Source organism: Lampris incognitus, chromosome 10 (genome assembly GCF_029633865.1).
Source record: "Lampris incognitus isolate fLamInc1 chromosome 10, fLamInc1.hap2, whole genome shotgun sequence".
In the NCBI taxonomy this organism is placed as follows: Eukaryota; Metazoa; Chordata; class Actinopteri; order Lampriformes; family Lampridae; genus Lampris; species Lampris incognitus.
Window position 1 is genome coordinate 48,232,294 of NC_079220.1, and position 12,864 is coordinate 48,245,157.

General features: G+C 49.7%; 1 protein-coding gene across 1 annotated transcript in view; it reads right to left on the reverse strand.

Moving 5' to 3' along the window:
- Positions 1–8,124: 8,124 nt before the first annotated feature.
- LOC130119837 (phospholipid phosphatase 3-like) overlaps positions 8,125–12,864 on the reverse strand; it is a 19,348-nt gene continuing 14,608 nt past the window's right edge. Inside the window, exons 4-7 of the mRNA XM_056288430.1 lie at positions 10,746–10,923; positions 10,567–10,631; positions 8,356–8,402; positions 8,125–8,189 (exon numbers count right to left, since the gene is read on the reverse strand). Of these exons, the coding sequence (XP_056144405.1) occupies positions 8,125–8,189; positions 8,356–8,402; positions 10,567–10,631; positions 10,746–10,923 (355 nt within the window). The remainder of the gene's footprint in view (positions 8,190–8,355; positions 8,403–10,566; positions 10,632–10,745; positions 10,924–12,864) is intronic.

Consider the following 12,864-nt stretch of genomic DNA (forward strand, 5'->3'; position numbering starts at 1 on the left):
TGTTTAGGTAAGGTGCTCCTGTGTGTAGCTGTTCACACTTGACTGAGCCCTGTTGTTAAATAAACAGAGCCTTTGTGTGCGGGGGTGTTGCAGGGAGTAGCTGGTGGAGTAGCTGGGGGGTGATTGGGCACTCTGCTGCACAAGCGGACCGGGGAGGAAAAAGAGCAGGTAGAAACATGATGTTTAGAAAACTAAGCAACAAAAAAAGATGACTTTAACCAGTCACTCGGTCAAATAAGGAGCCACACCAATGTCGAGCTTTAGGTCCAGAACTTTCTCTCACATGGCCCCAAAATGGCGCGACCAACTCTCAGCCTGCCTTAACCTTTAGAGTGGACTCTTGTTGCACTTTGCATTGAATATGAACTGGCGCCACCTGTTACTGCGTCCGTATTTACGTAACATTGGCATTGGTGCCTGCTACTGAGCCCTTTTCTAGTTGCACTTGGTGGCTTGACATGCCTGTTTTCTCTACTGTGATCTTACTGTCCTCCGCCTCAAACGCACTTGGGTTGACATACCGTACGCACCGCTCTATGATGCCAGTCGAAACATGAGACCGAGACCCACAGTTACCACAGGACTGTTGAGGGCGGGGCCGAGAACGCCGTCGTTGCAGTTGCAAGACGTCCCCAGTGGAGTCGGCGCCCGCCTCGCTCTGGTTGGGTTGCGTCCCGAGGGGCAGCCGTGAGTAGAGGGAGGAGTCGTTGGCAGCTTGACTGGAGGTGGCCACTTGCTGTGTATTTAGCATAGCAGCACACTCAGCTGCTACCTCAACCTGTAGTACGATGGTAATTGCTCTGGACAGCAGCAGATCGTCTTTTTCCAGCAGGAGAGTCTCACGCACCTTTGCGTTGTTGGTGTGTTCGATTAGCTGGTCGCGAACCATCTCGTCCTGAAGCGCGCCAAACTTGCATGAGCTAGCTAGCCCTCGCAAATTAGCTACGTACTGCCGCACAGACTCACCAGGCAGTTGGTGTCGCTGACGGAATATAAATCGCCGAAGGAGGGCACTCGGTGGAGCAGCGAAATGGGTGCTCATAAGTCCCACAGCTTCGGCAAAGCTTGTGACGTTCCCCAGAGACCCGAGCACACGATGACCCTCTGCTCCCAAGCAGTGTAGCAACAGAGCCGTCTTCCTAGCCTGGCTCACGTCGTCGAGCCCTGAGGCGATGATGCAATTTTCAAAACTATGTAGCCAGCGAGTCCATGGTACCGGAGGCTCGCCAGGTAATGCCAGGAAGGGGGCAGGTGGTGGGAGAGAGATATCAGCCATCCTCGTCGCCAATATTGTATTTAGAAATCACGTCAGGACACAGCGCTGTCGCTCGACACAACCTCTCCGTGGCATTCTTTATTTAGACTGACACAGCATCAAAGGCAGACCCGATCAAACAACCCAGAGCCCGCAGGCATCACCAATCGACCCCAGCACAATAGAACAGCACCAAATCAAATGCAGCACTGTCGATGTGTGCAGACATAACAGTAACATTCGAGTTTATCTGCCAGCTGCTGATTCTCCTGTAAGTCACTTTGGATAAAAGCAGCTGCTGAGGGTGTCCGGGTAGTGTAGCGGTCTATTCCATTGCCTACCAACACGGGGATCACCGGTTCGAATCCCCGTGTTGCTTACGGCTTGGTCGGGCGTCCCTAAAGACAGGCCGTGTCTGCGGGTGGGAAGCCGGATGTGGGTATGTGTCCTGGTCGCTGCACTAGCGCCTCCTCTCGTCGGTCGGGGCGCCTGTTCGTTCGTTCGGGAGGGGGAAGGGGGAACTGGTGGGAATAGCGTGATACTCCCACGCGTTACGTCGCCCTGGCGATACTCCTCACTATCGGGTGAAAAGAAGCCGCTGGCGACTCCACATGTATCGGAGGAGGCATGTGGTAGTCCGCAGCCCTCCCAGGATCGGCAGAGGGGGTGGAGCAGCGCCCGGGGCGGCTCGGAAGAGTGGGGTAATTGGCCAAGTACAATTGGGGGGGAGGGGAAAAATCCAAAGAAAAAAGAAAAAAAAGCATCTGCTGAAATGAGAACTTACGTAAATGCTTTGCTTAAAATTCGTGGAAAAATTGCCCTCTTTTCTTGAAATAAGTGATAATATCTTGAAAAGGAGATTTAAATGCATCCAAAGTGAAGCCTTTCCTCTGAAGTCTAAATGACTCGTCGAGTTGGCTATTTCTGTTATGTTCTATGCATACGCCAGTAGGTGGCACCAATGTTATGAATGACCTGTTGCGTGTAACGTAAGTCAGAAGAGAAGAAGAAACGATTGACCATTACTACTGTGCTCCGGGCTTCACTTACTTCTACTTACTTACTTATACATATACTGCTTACACAACACACATCCACATATAACAAATTGGCGACGAGTTCTGTACCCACTCTACTGAAGATGGCTGCAGTTACACCTTTTTCTACACCTTTTTTTGCTGTGCCCTGGTGAGCCTCCGCTGCCATTCAACACGTGGTTGAAAATGTTCCGCAACTATCTGCAAGTGGTTGCATTGGGGCGCACAGACGACTGATACTCGGAAATGAGCATTATTTCTACACTGCCTGGGGACTGAGGGCCAGAGACTCTTCTATACACTGCCGGACCAAGGTCGGACCATGGAAGGTACTGTAAAAGCTTTAGAAGCACATTTTACTCCACGTCGGAACATAGTGGCTGAGCGTCATGCCTTCAGAAGGCGCGCTCAAGCTCCCAATGAATCTGTGCTACATACAGTAGGTTGCAGCATTAATAGACTTAGCATCTACGTGTGAGTTCGTAAGCTCGGAGGAAATGCTACGAGATCAGTTGGTGGAAAACGTTTTAAACCGTCGGCTACGAGACAGACTGCTCCTAGAACCAGACTTAACGTTGCAAAGAGCCATTACAATTGCAACACAGATGGAAGCCGTTGCTGAGCAAGCTAAGCTCATTGCTGTTGAGCGCTCAACGCCCGTGCAAACCGCCGAAGCCTCCATCTGCATCGCTGGCTGCTCTTTCTCGTCCTGCTCCGTCTCGCCCTGCTGCTGTTATTTCTTCTCGTCCTTCATCCAACCGGACCTGCTACCGTTGTGGATCTGATCGACATCTTGCAAACGATCCATTCTGCCCCGCTGCCTCCGCTCAATGTAAGTGTAACCCGCACTTTGCGTTCGGCCGTCGTCTCCCTACACGCCCTGGGACTCTGCGTTGTGTTTGTTGTGGTATGATGTTTGCGTGGAAAAGGAAAGAGGCGGAGGCTTGGGATCGTGGCTGAGACCTGGACACTTTACTGGCACTCGCTTACACTTCACCTCTCATCTATCAGCTGGCCGCTGGCCTCATCATACTCACAGCTTCCGGCAGAAGAATAATAAAAAAAAACATGTGATCAACGTAGCCTTTTGCCCGGGACAAGACTTAGGGGTACGGTGTTGCAAAAGGGACAAACATCGCCATTTGCGGCATTCCCAGGGGAACATACAGCGTAACAGTGTCACCCTGTGGCGGATTTACATTACTACCTTACATCAGCATTGCAACAAGACTGGACATTTTGCGCTAGTGTGTCGGTCTTTGCGAACACGCTCTGTGCACAAAATGGACTTGCCTGAAGTTCAAATTCTCTACTTGCATGAACATACAGCAGCAGGGCCAGAGGTCATCAGTCCTGCTTTGTTGAGCCACTGTGCAGCACAATTGGCCCCAATATTTTCCACCATATTTAACACCTCTCTAAGTCAATGTACAGTTCCACAGTGCTTCAAATTCTCTACCATCATTTCTGTGCCAAAGACCTCAAAGATCACCTGCCTCAATGACTTCAGACCAGTTGCCCTCACATCTGTGGCCATGAAAGCATTTGAGCACATCATTTTGTCACACTTGAAATCTTGCACCTCCCCAATGATGGACCCATATCAATTTGCCTATCAAGCCAACCGGTCTGTTGCAGATGCGGTTAGCATAGCCCTACACCATGCCCTGCAACACCTGGAATCACCAAACACCTATGCACGCATCCTGTTCATAGACTTTAGTTCTGCCTTCAACTCCATCAACCCTCTCAAACTGTTTACCATACTCTTGGATATGAACATTGACCCAGCCATATGCCACTGGATTCGGAGCTTCCTGTGGAACAGGCCACAGAGGGTGAAGGTTAATAACCTAACCTCACACCCTCTTACCCTCAGCACAGGTGCTTCTCAGGGCTGTGTTCTCCCCCCTTGCTCTTCTCACTTTACACCACCCACCTCACATCCACGGATAGCTCTGTTGAAATAATAAAATACGCAGACAACACAACCATTGTAGGCCTCATCTCCAACAATGATGAAACCCAGTACCACACTGAAGTAGACCAAGCTGTCACTTGGTACGCAAACAACGGTCTTCTGCTTAATACAGCCAAAACCCAAGAACTCATTATCCTAAAACACCCATACATAGACTAGACAGCAAGCTAAACAAATGGCTCCAGTAAGTACTCAGGAGACCGTGTTGAGTTCTTCAGAGCTTTTACTGAGAAACCATATTTTGTAAAACTGTAACAGACAGAGAAAAAAGATATTTTAACAGACTATTCTGTGTAGACATACATAAACCACACATCAAATCATTGCATTCTTCTCTATAACCAGTATAAGCCATTTTCTTAGTAACAGGTAAGTCATAGATGTAACGATAAAATAATTCTGCTACGCGCGCGGCTAACTTCTAATGACATTCTAGGTTACGGTAAGTTAGCAATCAGTTAGCTCATGCTATCCGAACATATACAGTGTAAAAGGATGAAACTCGATTCATTTATCTACATAAAGCTAGAATATATAATTAAACTTCATAATCTAGCAGTGAACATACAGGTTATCCCGTGTCAAGGGCAGTAGACGAAGGAAAAGACAGACGCACGTAACACTATCCGTCCACTTTGTATGCTCGAACTAAAATGGCTATCAAAACACAGCTTAAGTTTTTCTACCACTAGGTGGGAGTATTGACCACAGAACTGGGAATAACCTCAGCTTCCTGACACCGGTAGAGCATTAAAGCAAGCATTTGCTAAATCTATTTTAACTCTATTATTAAATGAACTAATGAATATGAAAATATAATATGAGGGACAGAATACAGGGACAGAGTGGGAGTGAGATAACATCTGAGCCTCAGCCGGGAGCTAGCAACCATGCTAGCAATTTGCCAGAGCTGCTGCCTACGGAGCCTGGAGAGGATGAAACTGAAAGGAAGGGAGGTGAGGGACCTAGCAACCATGCTAGCAACGTACCATCATCTGAGCTGCTGCCTATGGAAGCTGGAGAGGATGAAACTGAAAGGGAGGGAGGCGAGGGAACTAGCAACCATGCTAGCAACTTACCGTCATCTGAGCTGCTGCCTACAGAACCCGGAGAGGATGAAACTGAAAGGGAGGGAGGCGAGGGAACTAGCAACCATGCTAGCAACTTACCATCATCTGAGCTGCTGCCTATGGAAGCTGGAGAGGATGAAACTGAAAGGGAGGGAGGCGAAGGAACTAGCAACCATGCTAGCAACTTACCGTCATCTGAGCTGCTGCCTACGGAACCTGGAGAGGATGAAACTGAAAGGGAGGGAGGCGAGGGAACTGATGAGAAGGCTTGGCCTGCAGGACACCTTCCCCAACGTTGAAATATGCCTTCGCATGTATTTTACCCTTCCAATATCCAGTTGCTCGGGAGAACTATCCTTTTCTGTTCTGAAGCGGGTCAGGAACCGATCTACAATGACTGAGGACAAGCTCAATGCATTTGCATTGCTGGCTATTGAAAGCAGCATCACCAACGATATGGACTATGATGATCTCACCGAGGAATTCGCAAAAAAGAAGACCAGAAGGGAGACACTGTAGAGTGGGTGAGTAGTAACCTAATACCCTTTCTTAAGTGATGCCGCTGCGCTACTGATCTTGTTGACATGAATGTAAACCATACCATGATCACTACCAGAGCCTTACAATAACGTAACATTCCATCATTACAGTGAGCTTTTTGAAAATATCGCCATCTTGTGGTAGCCTATGCTATAAAATCACGTAGCCTACTAAACAGCAATAATTCATTCATTCATTCATTCATTATCCAAGCCGCTTATCCTGCTCTCAGGGTCGCGGAGATGCTGGAGCCTATCCCAGCAGTCACTGGGCGGCAGGCGGTGAGACACCCTGGGCAGGCCACCAGCCCATCAGTGCTCACACACACACACACACACACACACACACCGCAATAATCTGTTTTGAAATATGCTGTAAAAGCTTGTGCAACTGTGTGCACGATGGTTTTTCACGGTACTGTTTCGTTTTAGTTCGGTTAGAGAGCAGCAGCCTTGGTGGGGTGGCTTTATAGGCTACACGTAAGTGGTTGTATGCTATGCGCCCATATGTGTATTTTTTTGGGAACACAGCCCTTTCGCAACTTCCAGCTTTATTACATTAAGTTACCGCTCTAGTTTCATGTTGAAACGGTAGTCTATTACAGGCCAGGTGAGCAAATACAAACTTGTAGTTTCAGTGGTGTGTGTGCGTGTGTGTGTGTGTGTGTGTGTGTGTGTGTGTGTGTGTGTGTGTGTGTGACTCGTACCTATTGTAGGCACGTTATTGCATATCCACAAGGCTTTTGTTTTGTAACTTTGTCAAAAACGTTACCTTGTATTTGATGGTGTTGTGGCCTAAGTAGGTCATGTAACGTTGTTTCATGCGATGCTATGATGTGTGGAGTCTTATGAAGCTCAGTCAAACGGTTGAATTCATTCCGCTACTCTGTAACACTCTGTAACACTCTGAGCTATGTTAGTGAAACGATGCCGCCATCGTACGGCTTAACGGTCCAGCATTACAACGGGTCTAACAACGCGTTATCAAAACCCCGTAGTATAGGTTCTGATAAAAAAAAAAAAACCTGACATGCCATCCCCAGTCATTTTACCTACGCAATGTTTACTGTGTGCGCGTGCATGTTTTTTTTGGGGGGGGGGGCAGAAATCGTTCTTGCCTATTTCACAGTCTGACTTTAACACGGCCCTGAAAGGGGGACAGAGTGCGCATAAGAAAGCCCACACATGTTCCTAAGGCGCACCCACAATACACTCAGCCGTTGCAGATTAGAAAGAAAATTGGCCCAGGCACTTATCTATTGGCTGACGGGAGGAAATGGCACGCATCCAATCTAGCTAAAGGTCAGGCGCTTGCTTTGCCTGACACATGCACGAGTCACTACTTCTCAGTTCCTGAATGGGGCAACACTCGCATGACCCCTGCTCGAGTCAGACTTGGAGTCACGACTATGTGACTTAAGCACACACTCGGTTACAGTTACGCTTACACTAGTCTACACACGCCATTCATATACACGTTCGTATGTATACCTTGTATACCTTTATACACTCTCATACCTTTTTATACATACTTTTAACATTACCTTTTTTTACAGCCATATTCGTGTTGCTTTGGAAAATGTTCATTGTTGCTTGGGCATCGAGAGTGAATCATTCCACAAATTTCTATTGATGCTTAGAGTGTTAAACGATATGATGCACCGTTTTTATTATTCTATTCCTGACAGTCACCGATGATATTGCAGTGAGCTCGGGGGGGGCAGCCGAGAACCGCCACAGCCGGGGCGCGAACTCGTGTGTCCGCACCGCAGGCGACAACATTAACCAGTCGACTAACGGGTCCCACCCGTTAGCGAAGGGCTAACGTGTCTACTTATCCGTGCATGTTACAATATTTTAACACGTTAACAGCATGCTTCTTTTTATTACTACTCTCATTCCTGGCGATAATGCTTTATGGTATTGAATGCTGATAATACTTTCGAGTGCTGGCTATGCTAGGTTCTGTTAATGGCATAGCATTATCTTTACGTAAAGGATGACTATGTTGTGTGCTATGCATACGCCAGTATAGGTGGAACGAATGTTACGAGTGCCCTGTTGCGTGTAACATAATTCAGAAGAGAAGAAGAGAATAAGAAACGATTGATCATTACGACTGCGCTCCGGGCTTTACTTACTTACTTGTACATACACTGCTTACACAACACACAAAAGACTGTCTGGGCAGGCATCACCTCCAGGGGTCGTAAGGCCCTGGAATGTCTGTCCGTCCCCCTCCTCATTCCTCGATTTCCACGAAGAGCGTCTCTTTCTTGGCTTTCTCATGGCCGTCATCACCTGCCACTGTGACCAATGGGAAGGGGAAAGATAATTACAGGAGAGAGGCAGGCAGCCATAACTCACCCCCCAGGTCAGAGCTGATTAGTGTGATCCAGAAGGCCGGCGAGCCACTGTGTCATTCCACAATTATAACAAATGACCCTAAAACACTCCCACACCAAAGCCATACTGCCATACTGGGCCACCTGTTGCTCAACAGCTTCGAGGAACACGTACCTTCACTCGGAGAGGGTCACAGCAAAACAACAAACCAAAAAAAAAAAGGAAAAATACGCAGAAAAAAACCCAGAATTTGATTGCTTTCTGCAACAACAGGCCCTTTTTGTGCAGATTTGCATGTTTTTCTAACTTTCATTTATTAATTAATCCCCTTGGGGAAACTCAGTCACTGCAGATTAACCCATCCTAGCTGTGATCTGTGTAGCTCGGAGCAGTGGGCTGCTGCCTTCGGGCAGCACCCGGGGACCAACTCCAGTTCTTTTCCCATTGCCTTGCTCAGGGGCACAGACAGGAGTATAAACCCTAACCTGCATGTATTTTTGATGGTGGGGGGGAAACCGTAGAAAACCCACCGCAGACACGGGGAGAACATGCAAACTCCACACAGAGGACGACCTGGGATGACCCCCCCCCCAAGGTTGGACAACCCCGGGGTTCGAACCTAGGACCTTTTTGCTGTGAGGCGACAGCGCTGACCACTGGGCCGCCCATTGCGAATACAGCAATACTTTAAGTGGGCTTGCCCTCATCGTCCCCTGTATCTGCTAGTTATCGGTGGCTCAGCGCCGAGTGTGAGACACGACAGATTACTCTCCTCCTCGCCCAACTCATAACTGTGATGAACTAATGGCACATCGCCAGATGCACGTATACCCATTATCGTTTTAATACCAGGCGTGGCAGGGGCCCAGGAGGTACGGGAAGTCGCCGTTCAGCAATTGGAAGGCTGCTGGTTGGACTCTGAACCTTTGCCTGCTCCTGATGAGTAGGCTGGCGCTTCTGCATGGCAGCATCTGCCGTCGCTGTGGGTGAGTGTGACGCGTTGCCTGTAAAGGGCTTCGAGCCCTCTGCTGAGTAGGAACGGGGTTGTATAGTGCCGCCATTTTACCAGTAGAGAGTCATTATACATTAACAGCTTACACACACACACACATTAGCTTTCACAGAAAGGTTAATAAACAGATGCAAATACACATAAACATGGAGGAGGGGGGAAAGAGCGACCCCCCCCGCTCAAGTGCGCACACACGCATCCCCGTGACGTCACCCCAGTGGTAAGTGAGACCCCACTACGGCAAGACTTATTTTTTCTACTTATTCTTCCTGCAATCCCAGCTGTTTCCTCGGGAGGACTGTAATCAACAGCGCTGTTTTGCACCACCCTCCCTAACAGCGCTACGTCAGACGTGCGCACAGCAGACCAAATGTGCGCACACACACACACACACACACACACACACACACACACACACACACACACACACACACACACACACAAGACCCACGCGTTAAATATGGCACATATATCTTTGACAAAAAACACGCATGTGGGAGTGCACAAGTATACATGCTCACCCATGCGTCCCCAGAAATGCACACACACACACACTGTGTGTGTGAACAGATAATGCTATCTGCCCCGTACGAACCCTATCTGCCCCATCTCTTTTCTTTTTTTAGCCCTTTAGCACCTCCAGGTCGTAACTCCTGACACGTTTTTATTGAGTAATGTTCATTAAACCCACAAATGGGTCGCTTCACAAAACTCGGAGCGAGTGTGCGGGGGAGCGCAGGGAGGCCCTCGCTTAACTGACCCGGCGACCAAACGAGCGTCCCCCCCCCCCCCACCCCCTTACTCCTCTTCCCCGCCACGCATTCGTCACCGCCCGCCTTTTGTTTTTAATTCCCATGCTCGTGTTTTTGCATTCCAATCTGCACTCCGCCGCGCACGAGTCATGCAACATGCGCACACATATATGCACACACGCACACACATATCTGCACACACACATGCACACACACACTCACGCCAGACATGTTGTCTCTCAACCTTCAGGCTGCTGCGCAGTATAAACAAAGTGGTATCTCTATCAACACCACGTCTTGTCTGGGTCCTCCCAGATAAATCTCTCCACTCTTTTTTCTTTTAGCATGTTTGTCAAAGTCTAAATGTCTGGCTGTGTATGAATTCCTCAGCCGGCAGTTTTATTACCGAGGGGCCAAATAACGTGCGTTCTCCTTGACGCATTCGGTGGGTGACGGTGAGAGAGACAGCAGGAGACAGAGAGCGGGGAGAGACAGACAGGAATACGTGCAGAGACAGATGGACGGGCAGGGAGCGTCAGCGTGGCTTCCGACACACTTCGATAGAGACACCGACCGAGGAGGGTGCAGGTAGCTGAAGGGGGCGGGCCACCCTGCGACGCTGCGCTCGACACCAGCATGCTAAAATAAACACATGGCACATTATGGCGCCAGGCCTTATCGGGTAACCTTTTCCATTGTGCTGTTGGTATATGCAGTTGTAATCCCTTAACACCTCATTACGACCCCGTATACCGAGGGTATGACCTCTAGGCTGGCAAACGAGGCCTTATTGGTATGCTCCATGCAGCCGTTTTCCGTCTTAATCGCGGCTGACTGGAAGAGACGCTTGCGAGGACCCCAAGGGCCACTTTCACTCTGCGACTGAATTGGAAACACGTTATTTACACGATTTGACCGAGGGAAGTAAGCTCTGAACAGTGAGATAAAGGTTGTGATGGCTCCTTAAAAATCTTGGCAGCGGACGGCGGAGGAGATTCCGGAGGGTTATTTTTACATTAGGGAACTGTGTGAATGTCAGCTCTATCGGTGGATGCCTGCCGTGCCGTGACCGAGACACATCGGAGAATTCATTATCTGGCAGAACCATTTTGAGCCACACCTCCCGCATGTGCTCGAGAGTGATGAGCGTGGCAGTTTGGGTTTGGGAAACCCTCTTCTAAACCTCCAGCTTCTAGTCTTCTGGGTAGAGCGCCACAAAACGCCACCTAGATTCATCGAGCAATACAAAAGTAGCAGTGGGAGCAATGACATGGGGGGTCATCCGGGTGGCGTGGCGGTCGGTCTCTTCCGTGGCCGACCAACGCGGGGATCGCCGGTTCGAATCCCCGTGTTACCTCCGGCTTGGTCAGGTGTCCCTATAGACACAATTGGCTGTGTCTGTGGGTGGGAAGCCGGATGTGGGTATGTTGTCCTGGTCCTGCACTAGCGCCTCCTCTGGCCGTTCGGGGTGCCTGTTCAGGGGGGTGCCTGTCAGGCGATACATGTGGTGACTCCCCGTGTATCGGAGGAGGCATGTGGTAGTGCTGCAGCCCTACCCGGATCGGCAGAGGGGGTGGAGCAGCGACCTGGACGGCTCGGAAGAGTGGGGTAATTGGCCGGATACAACTGGAGAGAAAAAAAGGGGGGAAAATCAATAAAAAAAAAGGAACAATGACCTATGCCCCATCACAGGGCAGACGTGAGCACAGGTGTGTACGCTCTGAAGTATGCAGTGGGTTGATAAAGAAAGTATGCAGATATATGATTGCTACGTGTCTGTAGGCACACACACACACAAACAAGCGTCACAAGGTTTCCACGTATATCGCTGAGATTGCTATCTTGATCGTGGTCCCTCTGTCCACAGGGAGCCATCCCTCCCCTCGTTGGTTCTTTGTGGATGTGTTTTGGGTGCTTCCTCCCATGACTACCCAAATGAGTTAGCCTTGACCTGGCCCATCCCTACCCCCCCGCCCCCGAGGGGCAGCATGAGGACGAGGGGGAAGCCGGGAGATTTATCTCGCCCGGAGCACACAGACTAATGCCTTTCACAGGCTGGTATCGGGACACAATGTGCCGGCTCTCGGTCCTAACGGCTGCAGCCGGGGTGCATTCACCGACTGTCATTACCGCGGGAGATGGAGAAATATGCATGGCAGCGGAGAGGCTGGGGGGGGGGGCTGTGGGGGGGACAGGCCTGAACTAGAGCATACTTAAGAGCCCATTAATCCTTTTTAATTCTATTAGGAATTGGACTGCGGCCGGGATAAGAGGCCAGCGGAGTTCCAGAGACTGCGTCGGTTATGCCTTGGAGACACACGGCGGAAAGCTCTCGCTTCGCGGCTCGTACGCTGAGAAAAAGCTGGTTTTTTTCCGACAGAAGAATTGATTTACGGCACTAAACAGTTTCAAGCGGTGGTAAACCACAACTGGCTTTATTATGTGAGTGTCTTTTTGACCGGGAGGCAGTTTTCGGTGCAAAGGGTCCCGCGTTGCTGTCTACGAGGGCAGAGAGTTTAGTTGATGGCGTCTGACTGGGTTGCAAACGCGTGGGAGATGTTATCGACCCCGCGTCGGAAAGCACATTATGACACAGGTGGGTTTTTTTTTTCCTGCGTCGGCACTGAGAGGCATGCGGGTGAGCTACGTGTCTGCGGGGCACACCTATCTCAAAGTCCATCTGACTGGATCCGCCCCCCTATTTTTAGGACTCGTCCAATTCCCCCCCCACCCCACCCCGCTATCAAACTCTTATCGAGGAATTCCTCCGAGCCGGGAATGAGGAAGTGGAAGAAAGTGGCCTTTGTTTTCCTTCACAATGGAGCGCGAGCGCCCGTAATGGCTTTCACAGGGCCGAGATTAGGCGCTCGAT